The sequence below is a fragment of the Crotalus tigris genome, unplaced genomic scaffold, assembly GCF_016545835.1.
Source record: "Crotalus tigris isolate CLP2741 ecotype Arizona unplaced genomic scaffold, ASM1654583v1 scf7180000018829.1913635, whole genome shotgun sequence".
In the NCBI taxonomy this organism is placed as follows: Eukaryota; Metazoa; Chordata; class Lepidosauria; order Squamata; family Viperidae; genus Crotalus; species Crotalus tigris.
Window position 1 is genome coordinate 1,725,522 of NW_024097219.1, and position 25,891 is coordinate 1,751,412.

General features: G+C 42.3%; 1 protein-coding gene across 1 annotated transcript in view; it reads left to right on the forward strand.

Annotated features, from left to right (window-relative positions):
- The window catches only part of PDLIM7 (PDZ and LIM domain 7), a 55,122-nt gene that overhangs the window by 13,579 nt on the left and 15,652 nt on the right, over positions 1-25,891 (forward strand). Inside the window, exons 3-5 of the mRNA XM_039356777.1 lie at positions 17,066-17,217; positions 20,804-20,834; positions 22,714-22,844. Of these exons, the coding sequence (XP_039212711.1) occupies positions 17,066-17,217; positions 20,804-20,834; positions 22,714-22,844 (314 nt within the window). The remainder of the gene's footprint in view (positions 1-17,065; positions 17,218-20,803; positions 20,835-22,713; positions 22,845-25,891) is intronic.

The following is a 25,891-nucleotide window of genomic DNA, read 5'->3' on the forward strand; positions in this document are numbered from 1 at the left end:
CAGGGTGAAAAATGTTTGGGCACCTATGGGGGATCTTGATTGCCAGATCAGATCTGTTCCCATGAATGCTATCCTTAACTACTGCAGTTATCCAGGAAGAAGTTAGTAGAGAAACCTACAGTAGCTACAGTACTTGCTATAGAGCCCTCTATAAATATAGAGCAGGTTCATTCATTCATTCAGGAAAAAAATAGCCAAAAGTCTATTAAAAGAATGAAAATAAAAGACATGACTGACCAATATAGAGGGAGTTTGATTTCTATGTTCTTCATCAGGTAGATCTTCTGCATAGATATGACTTCTTTTAGTCCAGTGGTTCTCAACCTGTGGGTCGGGGCCCCATTTGGGGTCGAACGACCATTTCACGGGGGTCGCCAAACAATGCAGTCCGCCATTTTTTTCCCCCTTTTCCTTAGCTGTGCTACTCCCTTTTATTCTATTGGCTTTTGAAAGCCAATAGAATAGACTCTCTTGAATAGAGTCTAATTCTATTGCCTTTCAAAAGCTAATAGGAATTGTCCAGGGTGTCTCTGCCCTGCTGAGCCCGCCAAAAGTCCCATTCTGCAAACGGTGCTGCACCAGTTGAGTAGTCCTCGACTTACAACTGGTTGAGTAGTCCTCGACTTATGACCGGTTGGGGGTCGCGGCATTAAAAAGGTTGAGAACCACTGTTTTAATCTAATGTAAACAGCTAATTTACCTCTATCAAGTTCTTAAAGTTTCTGCTGTTACCTAGTCCTGAGCAAGAGGCTGAGTTTCTTTTCTGGAAAGTAGAGATTAATAGTTCTGAAATTTGATGGTTTCCAATAAACCATTTTAGGAATTAGAATTGAGGCTTCTTACGTTTTAAAAAAGAAATTATTTGTTGGGCCAATTTCTCTATTGTTTGAGTGGTCTCTTCTGCAGAATATTCAGAGATGCTGTTTTATTCCAGACAGTAGAACACTAAATAATCAAGATAGCTAGCTCATTTTGTCTATGTGGTTAGAGCATCCTACCAGAGATGGAAGAAGCTGTCTTCCAGGAATATGGAGTTTAACATCTGTCTGGTTTCTGCATTGTGGGATAGATACTAAATAAACATTCAACAGTTGCAGTACAGCAGAACCTATTGGCTCATTAAATTCTATGCCCTAGAACAGTGGTGGCGAACCTATGGCACGGGTGCCAGAGGCAACACTCAGAGCCCTCTCTGTGGGCACGCATGTCGTTGCCCCAGTCCTAGGCCTTCAGCTGGGTTTTATAAAACCTTTTCGCTTTAGGCCTCCACTGCCGTGTGCAAAAAAAAAAAAAAAAAGGTTCAATCAATCAGTCAATTTCAACTTCTTGTGGGAAAAAAAAAAGATCTTGCAAAGTTGGCATTGATTGATTGAACTTTTTAGTCCCACCCAGTCTGCCGTTACTACCACAGCCACACCCACCCAATTGGCCACACCCATCCAATGGGCCACACCTACCCAGCACCCGACGATGTATAAGTGGGTTTTGGGTTGCAGTTTGGGCACTCAGTCTCTAAAAGGTTCGCCATCACTGCCCTAGAACTTGAGGGTTCATGGAATGTATGACTGCTCTGGGCTGCCTGTTTCCTTTAAATCATTGTGAGCTTGTAACTTTTGCATAGTTCAAGTGTGCAAGTAGAAAGATGTATGAGTCACACGCTGGCAAGTAGATGAAATATTTTTGGTTTCCTTATTGCAGCAATTGTCAGAGTGGTCTTGCAACTCATGTACAGCTGGAGAAGCCCAAGCTTTTTGTGTTTATTCTGACATATCTAGCTTGACACAACTTGCCAAGGAGTATGAAGCTGGATGAATTCCATTTCTCAGGTTCCTGGCTCTGTTCATCATACCAAGTGGTCTGCTTTTTCTTGTGCCTGGTGCCTCTCTCCTAATAGGGAAAATGTGCTATAGGAAGGTTATTTGAAGAATCACATAAACCAACAGCCAGGATGATGATATTGTATGGGGCATAGATGTCAGATCCCTGCCCTTCCAGAAGAATGAGAGAATGGTCGATGACAGAAAAAAGCAGATGGGATGATTTATGCCCGACTTGTTCAGCTGTCCCAAAGCTGAGTTCTGAAAACCAGGGAGGACTGCTGAGGTCAAATGGAAAACAGGATAAAAATACACTCCTTGCTATTAGATAAGGCTGAAGCAAGGTGGGCATTTTCCAAGGAAGTTCATTGGCCAGATGGAAGAGGTGCCTCCCCCAGGTGCTGCATATGTCCTTATATGGGACATTTTCCCAATTTGTCTGGTAGCTTGGAAACTAGATGCAGAACTGCTGTTTACTGAGAATGGGATCATTGACAGGTTTCTGAAACCCTGGTTAGATACGTTATGCACTTGTTGAAGTTTAATTCTATCAGAACTACAGAGGGGAAAGGTTGCAATCTTAGAGTTTGGCTCTATAAAGCAGAGAAAGTTTGTTCCAGGGTTGGAAATCCAGGTAGAAATCCATGCCAGATGCTTTGAACTGCCAGTCATACAAGTCAAGTGAAACTGCAATGGGGTGAGGTTTTTTGATCAAGATGAGAGGCAGAACACTGAAGTCCTTCCTGAGATGCTGAAGGTCAATATAATCACCCGTTGACTTTCAGGTTTCTGCCAGATATTTTTGCTGTCCTTTAAAACATGTTTTCATTGAGGACTTGGCTCTTCTTCCCCAAACTGTCCCTCTATATCATTTTGATTCCTGCATATATAATTTTGGGCCAGATGAGATGTTGGTTGAATTTGATGGATGCTATTCAATTGAGGAAGGCTGGCCTACTTGCCTGAATGCATATCAACAAGTACACATGCACATGCACACATATACACTCACACAAGCATGTTAAACTAGAAAAAGCCCTAATAGTGATATTCCTGGAATGCTTGTGAAGATATATTCCTATATTTGTAAAACGCAAATACCAGTTCCTGAAAGCAGCACCAAATAAGAACAATACAGATGAGTTTTAATACACATATTAAATGAGCAACATATCACATTTAACCTTCCTTGCTTAAATATTAGTAACAGAAGGATAGCAGTTGGCTCCATAATATCTGTTCCACAAGAGAGCCAGATATTTGAATGGAGAGCCAATTTCAGAGTCTTGATTCCTCTTTCAAGGTTGGCTGCAGCAAGCAGGTATGGAACATCTAATGGGAAGGTCATCATCATTTGGGAAGATCAGGGAATGAAGAAGCATGAAATGCAGAAAGTTGCAAAAGGAAAAGCCAGTGGGTGGAGAGTGAAGGAAGGAAGCCGAAAACCAGGTGTTGTCTGAGGCAGCTGGCTTCAGGACTGAAACCTCAACCCAGGCAGGAAGTAGGGAAGTGCTGGCTTATACTGTAGAAAGAACATGACCTGCCTGCTTTCCCTGGAGTGGAGATTGTGGGGCCTCAGCGATGATATGTGCCTGGGAATAGACTGCCTGTCCATAGGGCAGACCCTGGAGCCTTGAACTTCCTGCCCAGCCTGATTAAGTATACAGCCAAGAAGAGGGCAGTTTGTAGACTTATTTGGTCTGTAAAGAAGGAAGGAAGTGGGGAGGAGGGAGAGAATTCAACTGTGCCAGAAAATGGAAGGTTAATGCATTCTTGATATGTGCTTGTTGGCCAGCTTCAGGTCCTGTGATTTTCCTGGTTCTTGCTTCGAGAATTCCAGGCTCTTTCTTTGCCCTGTAACACCTGGGATGGTGGGTCTGTATGCACTGCTTGTCCTTTAAAGGTTTCTTCTGTGTGTGTTATGCTGTACAGTATTATACTGTAGTCACATTATGCCAAAGGATAGGTTCCAAAATGGTGATCCGTGTTGTGGCTTGAGCTCCTCAGTATTGTGGAAACTGTTATGGGTCTCCTCCAATATTGCTCACATCTAAAGAGTTAAGATGATCTGATTTGATTACTCCATTCCTAAAAAGCCCATAAGTTTCACCTTTCTTCTATACTTCTCTCTGAGTCTGCCCTACTAGGTAGACCAAACAAAGACCCCCCTACATCGTCCTACCAATAGATCTTGCATACTTCCATCGTCATCTTCCTTACTCTGAATATTGAATGTTTTCTCAATATTAACACTCCTGACATTGTTTCTTCTAATGTTACCAATATATGGCTTTATAGAGCATTCTTTCCTGGTGTGGCATTCTGTGGGTTGTGTTGGTTTCCCAACATTTCTAGAATTTGTCTCAAAACTCCTGGAATTGTAGTTCAAACATATCTGGAGACTGCTATTTTGGAAAAGGCTGGTGTGGAGTAACTCTTAGAACATAAAAGTCTGACTCAACCTCTTCTCAGTAGTAGCATAGAAGTCATTGCCAAATATTGGCTTCCCAATCTGCTGCTTCCATAGCCCCAACATTCCCTGGAGCCCTCCAATCTAAGTTCTAAAGCCGCTTCACGTTCAAGATTAGCTGGAGTATGTTCAGTGCTTCCATCCAGTGAAATAATGAGAAACTAAGCCATGGCAGGCATTCTGGTGTTGACTTTTTTATTATGGGAACTTATAGCAGTGTGTATTTCTTGCAGCAGTTTTCCTTTTATGAAAATATGAACTGATGAAGCATCTGTTTACCTGTGGAAAACATTTAGCTCTGAAGAATGTTTGCACTGGCAAATATCAGGGCCTAAATTCCTTTGTAGCTCTACCTCATTATCCATTCTCACTTTTCCAGCTCTACTAGAGCATTCTCTCCTTGGTATTGCTTGCAGGTCTCTTGGGATCTGTTGTCACGATGTTAAATGTGATATTTACAAGCCCAACGACAGTCTGAATCTGCGTCAAGAAAGTCGGGCTTTACTGCTGGGCTTCCATGGAGATTTGCCAGCAAGCATTCATTCCTTTTATGTTCATGTTGAACTGGACTTACAGAAATACTTTATTCTTTCCCAAGTACTAGGACGGGTAGGCAACCCAAAACACTCAAAGAGCCACTTGAACCCGTTTCCCACCAAAAACAAAACACTGGGAGCCGCAAAACCCTTTTGAGATCTAAAAGGAAGATAACACTGCACATATCCTTTTTTACCTTATACATACATACATAACATACACACACACACACACACACACACACACACACACACATCTCATAAAGGTAAAAAAAGATATATGCAGTGTTACCTTCATTTTAGATATCAAAAGGGTCTCTGTGTCTTTCTCTCCCTCCCTCTCTCTCCCTCTTTCTTTCTGCCCTTGGTCTGCCAGGCAACCTCGGCTCTTTTATGACTCATGGACTTCAATTCCCAGAATTCCTGAGTCAGCATAGCTGGGCTAGCTAGCTCTCTCCTGCCCTTCCTGCTTCCTGCTTTCTGCAGAGACGCAGCAAAGGCAGGAGCCACGCCCCAAATGATTTTCAGCTCGTCGGAGAACACGGTGAGTCCACTCTCTTTTACACACACACACACACACACACACACACACACACACACACAGAGAGAGAGAGAGAGAGAGAGAGAGAAAGACAGAGAAGCAGGGAAGCTCAAGTGCCTCTCTCTGTCTCTGTCTCTCTCTGCAAATGGCAGAGGAGGCTGGGAGCCACAGGGGAAGGCTCAAAGAGCCTCATGCGGCTCCAGAGCCGCAGGTTGCCGGCCTGTGTACTAGGAGATCTCCATTCCAAAGCTGCAGGAGCCACTAGCATCTTTAAAATACATATTTTGTCCTATTTTTCTGCCTCTTCAAAGTTTTTTTAAAGAACAGCTTCATAGAGACAAAGGAAAAAAAAAAGTCTGTGAGCGTGATGGGAAACCCAATGGTTGATGTGCTTGTTTAATATGATATAGTGACATTTCCTAAACGTATGACTCCTTATTTGTGTGTTCACACCAGGTGGCTATAGTAGTTATTGAGCCTTACTTAGGAGAGTTGCTGAGAAACATGGTTGCTTGGCTCTTTAGAGTAGACTACCATGGAAATATTGATGATGGCATTGAAAACATGCTGGGATATTCAAGGCAAACGCAGCTTCTTCCAGAAAAAGCCATACCAGCATTTGTGTGGAGGAAATTCATACCCTGTTAGGAAAATCATGGTGGATTCCATTTGTATGCGTATTATCACAATCAGTCTTTTCCTATAATCTCTACTGCTGTAACCTGAGATGAAGGCAGGAACTGTTACTGGGTTGAGGATAAGCATGTAATTGTACCTTTGAACCCCAGTAGAGTGGACCTTTGCATTCTTTTCAATCCATCCAGTAGTGAGCACTCTTAGTATTAATATGAATAGAGCATCCCCTCTCCCCAAATGTTCATCATGTATTCTGCTTGTAGAAGTTCCTCCCAGTCCTGCTTTAAAGGCTTCTGGGGCACCCTTCTTCTTCCTTGTGGAAGGCTGTGGAAGAAGGAAGAGTATGAGAAACTTTTGTGTGCAAGCTGATGTACTCCTTTCCATTTTTATTGGGAGCAGGGAGGTGGGCTTCAGCACTTGCAAGGTTATGCTGATTCCAGGACCATTTTGGGAAACCAAGACAAAGCCTCCTTGCTCTAGACCAGGGGTGGGAAATGATGACTCTTTTATGACTTCTGGACTTCTGGGAGGGAGTTGAAGGCCACAAGTCATAAAGGGGTCACCCTTGCTATAGACCAGTGGTTCTCAACCTGTGGGTCGGGACCCCATTTGGGGTCGAACGACCATTTCACGGGGGTCGCCAAACAATGCAGTCCGCCATTTTTCCCCCTTTTCCTTAGCTGTGGTACTCCCTTTTATTCTATTGGCTTTTGAAAGCCAATAGAATAGACTCTCTTGAATAGAGTCTAATTCTATTGGCTTTCAAAAGCCAATAGGAATTGTCCAGGCTGTCTCTGCCCTGCTGAGCCCGCCAAAAGTCCCATTTTGCAAACGGTGCTGTAAGTTGTCTGCAGCGAAGGCGAGCTGTCTGGAAGTTTCCACCCTTCCCTGCTGAGCAACTACTAAAAATGTAAGTAAAAGAGGGCCAGGGGTGGGAGGTGGGAGGCTGGCGGGTGCAGGGAGGGTTGCTGGCGCGCGTGGGGCCCGGCAGGTGCCTTACCTCCCTTGGGCTGGGCCAGCTGGTGGCCCAGCCGGTGGTCGGCCTGCTCCGTCTCTGCCGCTTGCCAGCTATGCCTCGGCTGGCGCAGGGAGCGGCACCACGCATGCGCGGCACTCCCGGGCAGGGAAAGTCTTCGACTTATGACCGGTTGGGTAGTCCTCGACTTACGACTGGTTGGGTAGTCCTCGACTTACGACCGGTTGGGGTCGCGGCATTAAAAAGGTTGAGAACCACTGCTATAGACCTATAGACATTGAAAACAAGGAGTTTCCATGTAAAACTCTTTCCCTACAGTCTGTGCAGATGACTGTATCTATGTTCTCCAGTTCAGCTTCCTGCTTATCACTGTTATATATTGCACTGGTGACTGTCATGTCTCAGACCTACCAAAATGGTACAAGAGCACTCCTGCTTTCCTCCGCTTTGACTGCTGCCTGGGGCCCCTGTAGCAAGAAGGCTTTGAGTTAATGGTTCCCTGCCCCCAGGGTAGGTATTGCATTGCTGCTGATGAGCTAATGTCTCTGTTTGCTGACAGAGGGAGATAAATTAGTTGCTGGGAGAGGTGAGCCCTGTGGAGAGGTGGGCTGATTGCAACCCCCTCCGTTTCACAGAGCAGATGTAAAAGCTTTAGGAATTCTTGTGGGTTGGTAGCTCTGAGAAGCATGAGTGTGACCACATGGATTGTGTTAGAGAAAGGTGTTGATTCACTCCAGTGCCCTGTTCTCTCCATAAGTCTGGTGATGGTCTGAAGATGCTGGAATCCATCAACCCGTCCTTTTCTGAATGAATCAGGCAGGGAGAACAGTTCACTGGGTTCCTCCAAATTGTCTTCTGTACTTTTACAAAGATGGATACACACACTGGTTGTGTATGTGTGAGAACTTTCTTTGTAGGGTATAGAATGGGATTGGGGTAAGAGAGGAGGACACAAAGAAGTACTTATGCAGTTAATCAACTCACTGTCTGTCTGAATTGGCCCATGAGGAAGAAAACATAAGGGAGACTACAAAATAGTTGTTTCTAACTGGAAGTTAGCTGCTGTCCCCATGTTAATTTTATTCAACTTGGTTTATGAGAAAGCATATGATTGTGGTGCATATAGGCAATTTCTTTTCTGCAACTCTGGATGAATCGATCAAAACAGTGGTTAGATATCAAGGTAAGTTAGGATTAATGTTATGACATTATTTTAGTATTCAGTTCTGGAGATAGGAAATGGGAATGAAGGATGCTGGTCCTTCTCCAGTTAAGCTATCTGAAATTTCTCCTGTGGCTGTGCAAGGGTTAAGCAATGGACAAGTGGCCTTTATAAATCAAAGTTTTACTGAGATCATGATTTCTCAGTTTGAAGAAGATAGGCAAACCACATGGTGATTGCATTTTCCAGGATATGTCCAGATGATCTATGAACATGTGTACTAATCCAGAAATAACCTTCAAAACTATACAGTTTTCCTCCATTTCAGTTCCATTAACAGAAGAAGTGCCTTCTATATTTTTAAAGATGTGTGTATATTTGTGTGAGGTGTTGGCAGAAAACTATGAGTTCTAGCACTGGAAAAAGTTAGCATGCACCACACTTGAACAACCTTGTTCCCTCCATATACAGTATGTTAAACTTTATTTCCATAATTCCTAGCCAGTATGGTTGTTGGCCATGTTGTCTGGGAATTATTGGTGTCTGACAATCTGGAAAGCATTTAGAAGAAAAACCGATGCCATAAAAGATTAAAAAAAAATCAGTTTTCATGACCGAGAGTTGCTCACAAATAACAATACTCAGGAGTCCCTGCTATATATTTCACACAATACCCAAAATAATCTGGGTGAACTTTCTTGAGGGAAATGTGATTACTGGTATCACAGAACCTGTTTGGTGTAGCAGAGAAGGCACTGGCTAGGAACCCAGGAGACTGTGAATTCTAGTCTGTCCTTAGGCTTTGTGACTTTGGATCAGTCACTCTTTCTCACCTCACTGGGTGGTTGTTGTGAGACTGAAGGAGTATTACATATGTCTATCTCCTTGAGTTATAAAATAATAAACGTGGGATTATTAAACATAATTAAGTGTTGAGTACAATCTGATGTACCTGAACTACTGTAGAAGACAGAAGCTTGGGGAAAAATGCAATTGAAAATCATTTTCTCTGAGGAGATGGCTGTTACTGACTAGAGCAGTGGTTCTCAACCTTTCTAATGCTGTGACCCCATAATACAGTTCCCCGTGTTGTGGTGACCCCCAGGGGTGTGACCAAGTGGGTGTGGCCACCAATAAGAGGGAGTAGGACAACTAGGGAAAAGGGGGAAAATGGCAGACAGCGTGGTTTGGCGACCCCCGTGAAATGGTCATTCGACCCCAAATGGGGTCCCGACCCACAGGTTGAGAACCACTGGACTAGAGCAAACTTGGCCCTTTTATGACTTGTGGACTAATTCCCAGAATTCCTCAGCCGGGCATGCTGGCTGAGGAATTCTGGGAGTTGAAGTCCACAAGTCATAAAAGGGCCAAGTTTGAAGACCCCTGGACTAGAGGAACTGAAGCTATTTTAGAGATTTAGAGACTGTCAACCAACATAAAGTAGGAAGCAGTTAGATCTGCATATCAGCCATGTTATTCAGATTTACCTAAGTGTAAATTTTCCCTTCAAAGATACCTGTTAAGTATCTTTGAACTTTGAAGGAAGATGTTTGTTTGAAAACAATAGAAAATAAAACTTGTAGAAAGACCTATTCTTAGCCTTCAGACAATAATTTGGTATAAATCAAGCAAATACAGGTTTAATTATATGTCAGAAAATTAAAATATATTCCCAACCCCTTTGGTGTTGTCTGAAAAATAAAATGCTTTTGAGCATACAGAGAAATGTCATCCAAACTAAACTGTAAAAATGAAAACAAGAAATTGTAGTGTCTTCCTCAGTTTTCTGAATATCTTGCCAGTAGATGCATCTGATTCTCCTAGCATGATTTCCAATTCTATAAATTATACTTTTACATTCTTGGCTTGAAATTTTAGAAATATCAGGTTATGTCTGTTTTTAAAGCAAAATAATAATAATAATAATAATAATAATAATAATAATAATAATAATAATAATAATAATAATTTCCCCACCAGTCTCTCTGCTCTGTGAAGCAAATTAAAATATTTACCTGACCTGCAAACTCTTTTATGTTTTAAGGCTGTAAATATTTGAACCTAAGTTGATACTTTTCTGAAAATTCCTGGACTCCAATTTAGTAGTTAATCCACAATTGCCCTATTGTGAGGCAGAATGCAGATTACTCAAAGGTTAGTTCTCAGGTTAGTTCTCATTCCCAGCAGTCTTCATCGTTAGTCATTAAGTGCTGCTTATCTTCCCCATCCCTCACCCCTTTTCTTTCTCAATAAAGCACTCTGTTTTTCTGCTTAAACTGTGTGGGTTAGTCCATTTAGAAACCTATTGCATCATGATATCTGAAATACTTAGTGCAGCAAGAACTTTGCTAAACTAGAACTTGCTTTCCTAGATTTACAGATACTACAATCCAGTACAGGCTTGCAATCTGGGGTTTAAATGATGGTCAAACTGCAGAATTATATTCTTTGCATAACTGCAATTATCTTTAGGCCTTACTTGTAGACTACCGATAGCCCTATTTTAAAACTATCTTGGGGATGCTGTTTCTGCAACTTTTGCTGATTCCTTCTGCAAAAAATAAATACATAAATAAATCCAAATTTGTCATGAAAAAGGGTCATTCTGAAAGTGTGTGGCTTATCTGAGTATCAGATAAGTACTCAGACTTTATGAATTTTAAGAAAGTCATAAAATGACAGCAATGGGAGTATGTGGCCAGTCACAAATATCCCATTAGGCAGAAGAAAAGATGGATAAAATAAAGATGAGGGATTTCTCCAAACACCTGGGTAGAAGGTATAAGTAGAACAGCACACAAAAACCCCCATTCCTCTTCTATTCCCAGTTTTTGCCTTCAGCTGGCCAACCATTCCATAAACAAGTTCCCCTCAAATTAATTCATTATTCTGCCTTTTAAACTCCAATAAACATGAATCTCCCCGACTCCCAAAGCAAACTCACACATCCCACCCTGCAGTGCGCGAGAACCATGCTTGTGCTTTGGCCTTCTTGGAACATGTTTGTGCAGACATACTATAGATCATTGGTGGCGAGCCTATGGCATGCATGCCAGAGGTGGCACTCAAAGCCCTCTCTGTGGGCATGTGCGCCGTCACCCCAGCCCCGCCTCCCCAGCAGCCCCCCCCCCCGAGGAGAGTCACCTCTGGGCACAGCCTACACGGAGCAGCACAGCCAAGGACATGGCAGCCAGGCAGCAGGGACAAGACTCCGCCCTTGTGTCCCGTCGGCGCGCAGATGATGCTGCGGGGCGCGGGTAGAGGGCGTGGCCGCTGTGGCGCTGCAGGGCCCCTTGGGCGGGCTGTGGAGGCAGTGGGTGCGGAGGCAGAGCAGGCAGGATGGGGGCGGGGTGGGCAGCAGAGTGGGGGGTGAGTGGGGCAGTTTTTGGGCACTCGGTGTCTAAAAGGTTCGCCATCACTGCTATAGATACAACACCAAATGATAGGATTCATTTCCACAGGATGTAATATTTAGATCAAGTCACGTCAGATGTGACTATTAGATGCACATGGTCTATCTCAGTTGTTATGCACAATATCAGAGGAGGGACCCATCAAAATCAGTTGGAAGGCAATAAGAGTAGAAGAGTGTTATTATGCTTTCTGGAAGTGACACATTTGCTGTGGTCAAAAGTGTGCCTTGTGCCCAATTCAGAAGGCTGTGGCTGTGTTCTGATACTCAGAAAGCAGAGGGGAAGGTATTCCAATTCCCTGTGTGATCATTTAGGGTGGATGTAGCACACTTTAGGTGCTCTCAACATGATCATAATCTGTTGGTTTTAGAAAATTGCCAGTTTCGGGGTTGCCAGTTTTTTCCCCCTGCAAATTCAAAATTTTAAATCAACTTTTTAAACAGACATTCTGTAATCACAGGAAGGTTTACTTATTACAACAGGCAGGTGCACGTGCTTCATTTCTGCTTTTTTAGTTTAAGACGTTTTGATGGGGAAGGAAGAATAACAGCGCAAACAAGCAACCAGCCCAGTTCTAATTTTGAACATTTTTCATTTGGGCTTCCAGATTTCCACAGAGGATTCTAATTTTGCAGGGAAAGTGGAGACTTTATTCTTCCGTTAGAGCAGTGGTTCTCAACCTGTGGGTCGGGAGCCCATTTGGGGTCTAACGACCATTTCACAGGGGTCGCCATTTTTCCCCCCTTTTCCTTAGCTGTGCTATTCCCTTTTATTCTATTGGCTTTTGAAAGCCAATAGAATAGACTCTCTTGAATAGAGTCTAATTCTATTGGCTTTCAAAAGCCAATAGGAATTGTCCAGGCTGTCTCTGCCCTGCTGACCCCGCCAAAAGTCCCATTCTGCAAACGATGCTGCACCAGTTGAGTAGTCCTCGACTTACGACCGGTTGAGTAGTCCTCAACTTACAACCGGTTGGGGGTCGCGGCATTAAAAAGATTGAGAACCACTGCGTTAGAGGTTTAGACTTCCGATCCTGCAAACAAAATCGATCTTCAGAGCCTCATGTGAAGGCCACCTTTCAAATTGTTTACAATAGTGTGACTTAGGTGTACAGATAGTTGTTTTCTGAATATGATTGTTGTTTGCATTTCTAAGAAGGTAATGTGTAAATACATCTAATTAAGGCAAAAAGAGAGCAAAGAGGTGGAGCCGAGGACAGTCCAATCTGAAAATTGGAGAAATATTTTATATTTGTTTCTCCTCCTGTTTTCAAATAGTCTTTAATATACCAATGGTATTTTTTTTTTTAAATTCAGTATCCTTTCAGGAAATTGGGTTCCTGTGTTCCAGTGTTCAGAAGCTAAGGAGTTTTGTCAGCTTGTTCAGGTAGTCTTAATTAGGCTGTCCTCAGAGGACCGTTTGTGTATGTGAGCATACAGCTGCTAAATTTGGGAATGATGCAAATAGAAGCAAAGGGAATATGAAGCCAAATATTTTATGGGGAGGCGTGTTGCTAGAGGGCAATGGCTTTTGGACTTACCTGGCTTTAATAGCTGACTGTCACAGATAACAGCAGGTGCACCATCTCTGCCACTTGGCTGACAATTGACGTGCTCATATTTTAAAGGCCTAAGGAGTCCACTCTGGATGGGCAGCTGGCACCTGCTTAACTATGCTGAGGTGGTTCTGCCTGGTTTGCTGCATTCATCAGCAAGTCTAAACTCTCCCACAGCCTTGGGGGTCTTCCAAAGAATGTGCTTTATTGCTCAACCACTGTGCATTTGTTGCTCAATATTTTTTTTTTTTTTGCAGTGGTTTCAGATAAGTTGACTGCTGCAAAGGGTAATGGAGAATCTGCTGGGGTTACCAGCTGTCATTTCTACAAGATTCAGCTTCTGATGCAGGAATTAAAAATTTAGCACCTACCAAAATCTCTACATCTGTACAGATGTTGCAGTGGTAGCATCCTGGGTCATACCGTTTACCTCTTTTAGCTCTCATCTTGTACAGATTCATTCTTAATCCGTCATTATGTTGCTTTGGTTGCTTATATTGACTTGCATTTTTTGTTTTTGTTTTTTATAAAAATCAGCTTGATAACAATCTCGTAAAGTTGCCCTGAAAAATTCTACAAAAACTAATATGATGAAACCATGACTACAACTCCCTCTTAAGGTAGACCAGTTACAACACATTAATGTAATGCTGCAACTCCCTTTCTCTTTTAATCCTGGTTGAAAGCCCAGAATCACTTTCTTTTTAGGATTGCTAATAAGTACTATAGTTAGCGCTCTCCCTTCATTGTGCACAAAGCCAGTTTGCTTTTCACTGTCCTGTTAGCCAATCCAGGGAAACAGTAGAGGTTTGCCACAGATTTGCTACTGTACAATTTAGCTTAAGGTCTGGTTAAAAATACTTTCCTAAGAATCAAAGAAAGGGATAATGGGAGAAAAAGAAGAGAGGAAAAGAAATGGTAAGATGTTTGTTATCCTTTGCTCTTGGAAGCGAAGCTGCATATTTGCACATTTGGCCAAAGAGATTTAGCATGGAACACACTCAGATATCAAAGAATGGGGTGCTGAAAGAAAAGGGAACTTGTTCTGTAATTATTATGATTAGGCAGGATAGACCAACACCCTCTTGAATAAGCTCCAGGCAGGAAGGCAATCTTAGCACCCTTTGCATCTTAGGATATTGTGGTAGGAAGATGTTAATGAAAAAAAGGATTGCTTTCTGAGCTGCCTGAAGCCTCAAAGAGATCAAAGGATTTATCAAATTCCATGTCTGAAACTGTTTTTATTTCAATGCCCTGAGCAGAATGAGACTAGCTATGAGGACCGTGTTGTTTGTGTATTTGTTTTTATTGTTTTTTTTTTAGTGAAAGAAAAAATACTAGGCAAGACTTCTCCTCCATAGTAAAGGAAACAGGACAGTGAAAACGATTAGCCCACTTACACTTATTTCTCCCTGGCATGGACACTTCTACTATAATACTTATTTTTCCCTGGCATGGACATGTAATGCATCTACAATAATACATCTACTGAGTTTGGCATTGGTAGTACTGTAATATTTAAGTTTATAGAACACGGGTCTCCAACCCCCGGTCCGTGATCCGGTATCGGGCCACAACATGCCAACAATTGGTCCGCACAAACAAGCAAAGCCCCCATCTGCAGGATGCAGGCAGCACACGAAACCACACCCCCTCCGGTCCACGGAAAAATCTCTCTCCATATAACTGGTCCTTGGTGCCCAAAAGGTTGGGGACTGTTAGAGAATACAGAATAACAGAATTGGAAGGGACTTTGGAGGTCTTCTAATACAGGGCTTTTCAACCTTTTCCCCCATTGTACCACTTTTAGGATATGGCAACATATGAGTACCACCAGTCGCCTAGCAAGGTGTCAAAAACGTGATGACCAAAAAAAGGAAAAAAGTGATAAAGTACAGGTAGTCCTCAACTTACAACAGTGACTGTTTGAAGTTACAATGGCACTGAAAAAAGTGCCCCCCAAGCCACAGCCAAGCAAGACACGTGCCTGCCTGCCCGGCGGCGCTCTTCCTCCTGTCCGAGGTTTTCATTGTTGTGAGCATTTCTGTTGAGGATTGGCAGCGGGGGTGGGGTGGGGGGTATTTGGTTTTTATTCCCTCCATCTGCTGGGTGGTTGCAGCAGGTTTTGATCACTTCACATGATCCTGTGACACCGTGACCGTCATAAATATGAATCAGTTGCCAAGCATCTGAATGTAAATCACAAGACCCTGGAGATGCTGCAACATTCCAGCTGATCGGTGCTTCTTCTGGGCTCAGCAGAAGTGCCAGGATCAGTGCTGCTTTCCAGCTGATTGGTGCTTCTTCAGGGCTCAGCAGTAGCACCAGGATCAGTGCCGAGCTCCAGCTGGAGCCTGGCGCTGATCATGGCGCTTCCGCTGAGGCCTGACAGCCCTGCAGCTCCAGCCATCTCTCACTCAGCCTTGTGCAGTACTGCCACCAGTTCAGCTCATTCCCCTTGCCCACTATCACTTTTCTAGGATGGTCACGTACCACCTGCCAGATGCCAGTGTACCACAGGTGGTACCCTTACCACTGGTTGAAGAGCCCTGTTCTAATCCAATGCCCTGCTTGAGCAGGAGACCCTATACCAGGGGTTGGCAACCTCGGCTCTTTTATGACTCATGGATTTCAACTCCCAGAATTCCTGAGTCAGCAACAACAGTCAGCATAGCTGACTCAGGAATTCTGGGAGTTGAAGTCCATGAGTCATAAAAGAGCCAAGGTTGCTTACCCCTGCCCTATACTTATAGTCATAGAAGACTGCTATCATGACGTCCCTACTCCTTCCCTTCATTAGACGAGACCAGGGTTCTCCAAACTTTTCAGTCAGAGGGCCGCATTGGGCATTTTGCAAAGATTCAAATATGGGGGGGGAGAGAAACAATTTTACAAATGAGTGAATAAAATTTAATTGAATAAGTGTGTCTTTATTTTGCTCAATGTAATATGACACATGCACACCCTCTTCCGTCAGAGAAACTGTTTCTCTGAGGGAATCCTACCTTCCTTTCCAAACAGTGGTGAACACAGCCCTGCTTTCTCTCCCTGCACTGCTTGGAAAGGATGGGAGCACAGCACATGGGAGGAGGTGGGTGGGCCAGAAGGAACCTTCCGGAGAGCCGTAGGTCTCTGGACTAGACATTCCCAGTCCCCACAAATGTTCATTATATGGTTTAATCTCCAGTCCCCTGATCCTCTTTGTTGCTGTTTTCTGAATACTTTCTAGAGTCCCAATGTCTTTTTTGTATCCTGGTGACCAGAACTTAGTATTCCAAGCGTGGTCTTACCAGTGCAGTATAAAACGATACTAACACATTTGAAAGTTTTGGAGACACAACTTGATGATGAGCAAATCTTTGGACTATTTGAGTTGTAAAAGATGTTTGCTGTTTACTGTTAGTGGTTTGTCTTCTTGCTGAAAGATAGCATCAGTCCTGTTTGCTTGTAAACAATGAAGGAGTAGCTCTAGAGTTCCAGGAAGACAGAGCCAATAGCAGAAGCATCTCTGGCGTAGCTTATTACAAAATCATCTTTTATTGAAACTTAAAAAGGATCTGCCTGAAAACATAAATCAGTCTCTTGATAGTAAAGAAAATAGGTGTTCTGTAGCGGATACAAACTTTTTTAAAATGCATATTTTGTCTGACCACTCTGAAATGTCCCTCTGAGATTGGCGAGACTGAGAAATATGACTTAGCAAAGGTATGGGTTGCCACCATTTGGAGATGTCCCTTAGCTTGCTACATCACCCTGCTCCCAAACACCATTATCTTTTAAGAAACTTCTTTGGGAATAAATAAGTTTACTACACATGTACTTTAGCAAAAAGTATAAGGGCATAGAGAAAAACGAGAATTCTGTCCGCTTCCATTTCTCCTGGAAGGATTGGAAGGATGTTTGTGATAGGTTCCATTAATGATGTCTTCATATTGGGAATCATTTTTCTTTCCTTGCAGCTCACCCCTGGGGGCAAGGCAGCCCAGGCAGGGGCTGGAGTTGGGGACTGGGTGCTCAGCATCGATGGACAGAGCACCAGCACCATGACCCACATTGAAGCCCAGAACAAGATCCGTGCCTGTGGGGACAAACTCTCTCTAAGCTTAAGCAAGTAAGTAGCTCTTAGGCTGATGCTGGGCTTTTTCTTTTAGGAACATAATGTACATGTTGGAATAATTATAACTTGGTTTCACCCAGATGTTTATTTCATTCAGACTCAGTTCTTTTGGATAGCAGTTGGCTTGGCAGCTTTCATTTTGGAATTTAATAAAACAAACAGCCACCTGCCTAAATTTTACATCCTGAAGGTAAAAAGGCTCCTGAGTAAGACCAAATTGATAGGAAATGTAATCTGTATGTTCTATTTTTTTCCCCCCACAAGGCTTCCCAACCATCACATTCCCTGTTTAAAAACTTAAACCAAAGTAATAAGCAGTGTAGAAAGTTTTAGATCAGAGCATCTGGATTTTTAAACTAGGACGCCAGTTGCTCCTGTAATAAAGGTTCATTAGAATTAATAGGGGAGAAATCTATCTAGCTGGCTGCTTTAATTAGTCCATGTATTGTATTTTACTGTTTAAGCCCCTGAGCATTTGAAAGATAAAGCAGTATACAAATTTAATATTAATAACAATAATAACCCCAAAAAAGTGGCAGCTCAGTATCCAGAATTGTTAAGCATATTGTAGAGCCTCTAGACAATTTCCTGCATAATCAGTGTGGCTCTGATTCCAGATGTGCATTTTCTCCTGCAGAAAAGGGCTTTGACTGTCTTGTAATAGCGTGACTTCACATGGATTTCAGCCAAAGTATCCAAGCTGATTTCAGGCTACACAAAAGGGATTCCTAGATGAAAACAGGTGTGGATTTGAAATAATAAACAATTAGCAAGCACAGTGGTGGTGGTGCTGCTTGGTATTTCCTGAAAGTTTAGAGGCAGGGAAAATGCCTGCCAAAACAGCCTCACTTGTTAATTGTTTATTATTTCAGTTCCACACCTGTGAAACAGATAGCATGAAAAACGTTATAGCCAAAATAAATGTGGGCTGGCCAAAGCCTGGCAAATAAAATTATTTTTGGATGAACACAGGGCTTGTTGTTGGATTTCCTTATAAGGATAGCTTGGAAGTTGTAATTGGTACAGAATGTAGTTAGTAGGATGACCCTCTTATTTGCTATGAATTCTGAAACCCTTAACAGTCAAACATTCATAATTGTAGTTACTTGCATAGACTAAATGATAGGTGCTGGAAGCTCTGTTTTTATCACTGGTGGACTTCTTAATGTGATGCCAAAATTATGAAATGCTATCCCAACAGGCTTTCTGGTTTCAGAAAAAGCAGTTTAGCTGTTTTTAGCTGAGTGACTTTTAAAGTTTAATTTTTCTGCTATCTAATATAAATTTAATTGAAGTTTATCTTAATATAAAAACCAAGTGAAAATTAAGACTACAGAGAAAGTGAGCAGGGAAAAGAAAGGGGGAAAAGATGTGAGAGAAAGAAAGAAAAAAACTTTTTTGGTGCAGTTAAGATACAGAGGAAAGATACAATCTCAGCTTTCTACTTTTATATAATTAGTAATTATATAAACAACTATAAATTTTATAGCAAACTAATCTAATCATCAAAACCCAAAGTCAAAAATCTATTTTTTTCCATTTTGTGCACAAAATCCAGAAGCAGTCTCCAGGTAGAAACAAAATTGGATACATTTTTTTCTTAATTAGAACAGTTAATGTTGCCATCTCTGTTAGTTCCATCACTTTTTCCACCATTCTTTCATTGCGGGAACTGACGTATCGTTGAAATTTTGCATATGTAAAATTCTAGCTGCAGTGAAACTATATAATAACAAAGCTCAATTTTTTTCAAGATCTTTATACAATAATCCTAAAAGGAAAACTTCTGCTTTCAGTTATATATTTGTTTTAAGAATACAGAATTACTAAAATATGCACTGTATGTGTACATATGCCATAATATATATGTGTTCTTCATAAGAACAATGTTTTTTTGTCCTCTGGAAGAAGGAAGAGTCATGTGACAGGATTCCCCTCCCCCAGAAACATAACATGAACTCAAACAATCCATAACTGCAGTACAAAAATGGCAAGAACTATGGCAAAAAAATCAATAAAATTTATTCCATGTTATCATTTAAGGGACAATTGATATAAAATATTTTACAGATGGTTTATGACTCCATCAATAATTTTCAAGTTGGATAAATCATATAAAAATCAATGTTGGAAATGTTACAACAAAGAAGGAACATTTTATCGTATGTGGTGGTTATGCCAAAAACTCAACAGTATTGGAAAGCAATACATCAAAATATTCTGAAAATCCTAAAAATAAAATTTAAACTGAAACCACAAACATTTTTATTGGATACAACCCCAGAAAAAATAATAATCAAAAATGTTACAATTTACTAAGATATGTGCTGACAGTTGCAAGAACAAATTTGGCACAACATTAGGAAAGAGGGCCTTTGCTGACGATACCAGATTGGAAGGCCATAATTGGAGAATGTGCAGCAATGGCAAAATTGACAATATATATTCATAATAGAAGTCTGACCCCATGTGTGCAGTAATGACTTCCATATAGACTGCATGTTATACAGCAGGGCAAAAATTTAGACATTTAAAATAACGGTTTTTAGGAAGGAGGTTATGAGATTAATGAAAAAAATAGATGAAAGAATTGAATCAGATACTAGCAATAGCCTTATATGTTTAATAAGTTTGTACTGTATATCTAAGTTATGGTTAGTAGTTGGGGAAATATCTGAAAGGGAAGTGGAGAAAGTGTTATTAGAAAGTTACCCATAATGTTTTTTTTTATTTATGTCTTATTAGTTGTTGTTTCTTCTGTGTTATTCAATTGTTACTATCCAATATAGTCCTTTCTTTAAAAATCTTGTTTGTCAGGATTCTGTCATAATGCAAAAACACAGGAAAGCACATATATCTGATTTATTTCAGTTTCATCTTATGTCCCCTGTTATTTTCAGTCTGCAACTATACAGGCAGTCCTCATTTAGCGAACACAATCGTGACCAGACACTTGGTTGTTAAGCAAAGCAGTTGCTAAGTGAAACCACTACTGTGCTTACAATCTTACTTCAGCTTTCCTTTGCTTTGTGGATCTGTGAAGGACATAAATGATGATTGCTTACAAAATTACTTGTTCAACACTGTGGTAACTGAATGATTGCTATCCAAGGCAGTTTTTAAATGACTATAGAATCTTTGCTACTCTTTTGGCAGTATGGAAGTACATAGAGTATGCAAATACCCAAGGTGATATTTACAAGAGAGTGATCTGAAGTGATGAAATCGTTTTTTGTTTTTTTTAAAGAGAGTAGGTTAGAATGCAAAGGAGAAATACTATTTCTTCACTGCAGGAATTTCCAGACAGTCTGGGGGGGGGGGGGAACAGACACACTCATTGAACTATCTAAATTCTCATGACTGTTCTCTTCCAAAGCTTCCTTTCCAGATGTCTTATGGTGTGAAAGGAGCTGCATTGCATATACTAATTTGCTTTAGCTCTCCATGGTTACAGATGGTTGCAGCAACGTAGATCCCTTGCAGCGAAGGTGCTGATTTGCAGAAAGCTTTGATTGTAAATTGTACAGCTGAATTCAACTTCTTAGGCAGTGCCTCTGTTAACAACCTTTTTCTCTTGCAGAGTCCAGAATCTCCTAGGCAAACCTCAGAAGGTGCGTCTGTGGCTGTCTCTATCTGTGTCTCTCACTTCTCTTTGGGAAACTGTGAAATAAGTTTGGAGGTGGCCTCTTAGTTACAAAGAAAACTGCAATGCATAGTTACATAATGGGTTTCAAAAGCAGGATAATAAATGTCCATATATAGTTTGGATAGAAGTGTGAAAAATATTCCACAGTTTGAAAGCTCTGATCATGCAACATTTTGCAACTAAGCCAGACAATCTTTGTTCAGATAGTTATTTTAATACCCAAAAGAATAATAGATATAGGTGTCTCGAGGTATATAGAGAGCCTTCTTAGTCTAAATCAGGGGTAAGCAACCTTGGCTCTTTTACGACTCGTGGACTTCAACTCCCAGAATTCCTGAGCCAGCCATGCTGGCTCAGGAATTCTGGGAGTTGGTCCACGAGTCATAACAGAGCCAAGGTTGCCTACCCCTGGTCTAAATGGACATCCATGCTGAGTTCCTGAATAATTCCAACTGGAATCTCTCAGCAATGAGTAGAAATGCTGTGTTTGTTTGTTTTTGCATCTGGCAAACCACCCGGAGTCATTTTATGAGGGAGATGAGTGGTCGCTAAATATGATACAGATAGTCCTCAACTTGTGAACACAGCTGAGCCCAACATTTCTGCTGCTAAGCAAGGCAGTTGTTAAGTGATTTTTTTCTCTCTCGTTTTATGATCTTTTTTTTGCCACTGTTGTTACGCAAATGATTGCAGTTGCTAAGTGAATCATTCGGTCATTAAGTAAATCTGGCTTCCCCCATTGATTTTGCTTGTGGGAAGCCAGCTGAGGAGAAATGGTGATCACATGACCCCAAGACAGTGCAACTGTCATAAGTACATGCCAGTTGCCAAGCATCCAAATTCTGATCACGTGACCACGGGGATGCCACAACAGATAGTTGTAAGTGTGAAAACTGATTATAAATCACTTTTTTCAGTGCCATTGTAACTTCAAACAGTCACTAAACGAATGTTTGTATGTTGAGGACTACCAAGTATATAAATAAATAAATTCTCCTCTCCTTATACTCTTTCTTAGAATTAATCTAAGAATTAGAATTAATCTGATGTTTTAATTTTATCTAAGTGTGATGTTCTGATATAGGATGGCAATTTAAAGAACTATAGAACACAGTCCCTTCCCCCCCCCTTCCTGAATTTCCAGCTCACTGCTCATTGTTAGCTTATTTTTAAATTGTACTTCAGAAGTCAGAAATTGGATTTGGGCATTATCCTGGTGTAGCTGTGTACAATTCTCAAGGACAAATGGGGATATAAGCTCGAAGCTACAAGTGGGGGGGGGCATGTTGATCCCTGAATCAGGGTCTTTGCTTCTTGCAGTAGTGAGGCAAATGGTCAGATCCTGGCCTCTCCAAGATCTTGGTAGGGCTGCCCTGGAAGACCCCATTCATTTTGTCAGGTCCATTGGTGGAAGAGGGAAACGAGATGAGGCTTACAGAAAGAGACTTGCATGGTTTGGTTTTGCTCCTTAAAACGTCAGCATGTGCCCGTCAGCATGTGCCCGTGTAAACGTCTGTTTCCGCTGTTTGGATGGAAAGCAATTGATTACCTTGATTGCTTCCCTGCAAACCCTCTGGGCAGCCATAGAGGGGCCCTTTCTGCCCTTGAAGGGATTTGCTGAACAAGGCAGTGCCCTTTTAGGAATAAACAGAGGCAGAGAGAGATGGACCACTGGCTTACGTTGCAGCTGCTCTGTGCCAGCTTGTATTTATTGCCTTGGTGCTCAAAGAATGGCCTGGCTTCCATCCAGGACACTGTGGCCTCTGGCTCTGCCTGATTATTGAGTGCTCTTGCATGCTGCCTGCCATGCCAGCTTGGGCATTGTTGTTTTGTGTTTTATCTAGGACGCACTCCCTTCTTCTCAGGTCCCCAAATATAACTTCACTCCCAGTTCTGCCCTCAACAAGACAGCCCGGCCCTTTGGAGTTAACCCTGCTCCAAGCACTCAGCCCGTGCGGGTGACGAAACCCGTGCAGTATGTACCTCCTGCATCCGTCTGCACCACACAGCACAATGGGTATGTTGCTGTGCTTCTGACCATCTGGGATGGGGTGAGGGTGGAGTAGTGATGTGATTGCGAAACTCTGCACACTGGCCCTCCTCTAGACACCTGTGGATGCAAACTTGTGCATGTGTGGCTTTCCACTGAGGGGCACCTGGTGGGTAAGAATGCCCCTCCTCCCCATTGAAAAATGTAAACCTCTAATGTTGCAGTGACCTCTTGTGGCTGGAAAAAGATATTGCAATTCCTAAGTGAAACCATTCCCCAATTTAATGATGTTCATTCAGTCCAGAATGTCAGACTGGCAGCCCAGTAAATTGTGATTTTAATCGTAACAACTCACTTTTTAAAATTGAATCTTCTTACATGTTCTGGAAAACCCAATAGATGAATTTGGAAATATAATGCAATGTCCCAGGGAAAATGTTCTATTGTACATGTAATTCTTTTTACCAACCAATCGCAAATAATTCTTATCTCAGATAGTTTGATTGTAATGGTAGCATATTATAGCTAGTCAGCTGCATCTACACATTCATTATTGCCTGTCTTTATAAAATAGGGTAAATGTAAGTGGATGCAGGATGGATGGGGATTTATTAATTCGGTAAAATTAATAAACTTTGGAAAAGGAGAGGGGAAAAGAATATGCTTGGAATCAGCAATGTTGGCTTGCTTTTTCTGCCAGGATGAGCTGCTAAAGTGTGGAAGACAACCCTAAGTGCTTAACTGCATGCAAGTTGTTGGCAGTTCAGAGGTTGCTGAAAATAAAGATGCTTTAGGCGAGCTCTTCTACCTAGGTGTATTCAGCTGGTTTCTTACTTTATTTATTTAAGCTAATTAGTGGTACTGGTGGGATAATGAGAATACTTAGTTGTTTCAGCATTATTTCATTTCCCTAGCAAGGGATAGCTTTCTGTGCAACAATTTCTAGTACAGAAGAAGTTGTGAAGACTCAGTGGTGAACTGACCAGGTCTTTCTTTGTAGTTTTCAGTAAAGGGCTTCTATAAACTTTCTGTCACTTGTATGCAAATATAACTAGTGAGGACTACTCTTAATTTGTTTGGAGAATTTTTAGAAAGTAAGGGTTTTTTTCTTTGGATGGGAGACTCTTGTTCTAGTTTTTGTTTGGGATTGCACCACACAACATGCTTACTCAGCATTGTTGTAGGCCAGTGATGGCGAACCTATGGCACGCATGCCAGAGGTGGCACTTGGAGCCCTGTCTGTGGGCACGCGTGCTGTCGCCCCAGCCCCACCTCCCCCTGCGGCCCCCTCCTCACCAGCAGCCCCCCTGGAGGAGAGTCATCCCCAGGCTCAGCCTGCGCGGAATAGCGCAGCCAAGAACATGGCAGCCGGGACAAGACTCTGCCCTCATGCTCCTTCGCATGCTGATGCGGGGTGCGGGCAGAAGGCATGGCTGCAATGGTGCTGCAGGGCCGCCTGGGCGATCTGTGGCGGGCAGTGGAGGCGGTGGGTGGCCCTGCGGGCAGGCGGGGTGCGAGCGGAGCAGGGGGCGGCAGGGGTGGTTTTGGGGCACTCGGTCTCTAAAAGGTTCGCCATCACCGTTGTAGTCTATGATGATTGGTGATTATACCTGTCATGATTTAATATACTCTTTCTCAAATTGGAGCCCTCCAAATATGCTGAGGTTTCAGTTCCTGGTTAAGATGGATGTCATATTAGAGATAACAAGTAGGGGGATCCAGCGTTGGAAGGGGTGTCAATGAAATCAAAATGGGTGATCACAGCCTTGCTCCTTTTTACTTGCCTGCAGTGCATGTTAAAAAGGGCTGGGCTTCAATCAGCTGGTTGTGCCTGCCATTCTGCTGCTTTGACTCCCTTGTGGATGCTCTGATCGAAGGCCACCTGTTGCCTACTCAGAGAGTAGGGGAGCATTGTTTTCTCTGCTTTTGATTCTAATCTGTCTGCCTTTCCTGTCTTTTTTCTCTTTCCCTCTTTTTCTCTCCTGCAGGCACAGAATCCTGACAAGTCAGTAAGCTTTTGGTCTTCTCTGTAGCCTTTTTGCTAATTTGCATGATGTTTTTCCATGTCAGGTTTCTCCTTTCCCCGATCACCCCATTTTTGGGGGGTGGAGTATGCTGGTGAAAGGAGTGGGGAATTCTCCTCTCAAAGAAATCCTAAGTTTGTTTTGATGGGAGGGGGACAGAGAGCTTCAAAGCTCACAATGGGCTTAGATGGGCTGTTTTCACCTAGCAAGAAAAGCAAAATTCATTTGCACCTTCTTGATCAAATCCTCTTCATGCAGGAAGGTCCTGTTTTTGCCATTTTCCTGGGAATTGGAATAATTGGAGGTGAAAAGACCTCTTTATATGGCAAGAAACCATATTACCCTAAGGTTAAAGTTACAAAAAAGGTTTGATTTTTAAAAGAGGGTTCTGGTGCTTCTGCCTGCGGCTGGGACAGCAGTCTGGTGCACCTCTTCCTAGTCTACATTCATCTATAACTGTGACTGCCTGACCTAGATAAGGGTGAGGAATTGGTGCTAAATTTGGCAGGGAGCTTGTGGCTTCTCTCCTCTGCAGGGAAGCTGCAGATATCTCCAGGGACATTAACTGCTCCCTACGAGCAGCAGACTTGTGAATGTTCTTGCTGTGTTGGGAGGGAATAATATTTTCTTACCTGACTGGTACTTTGCTTTCTCTTATTCTTTGCTATTCCTGTCCTCAGGGTGATTGCTCACCCACCTGAGGTGAAGGCGGTGCCTGCAGATAACCCACCACCTGATTATGGAGATTACTACCTGGAGGACCAGTAAGACTTGGGAATAGAGTCCAGGGCTAGGATGGCTATGTCAGTAATGTTTGTACTGCATGTGGATGTTCTTGCCTCATAGCTTGCAAATGTTCCTCCCAAAAGTTGCGGGGAACAACCCCTGAGACACCCATGGCTACAATTCAAGTATTTAAAAAAACCCCAAAACCTCGGGTTAAGAGGATATATTAGAGTGTCACCTGGCAAACTAGGCCACTTTATGACATGGAAGCTCAGGATTCAA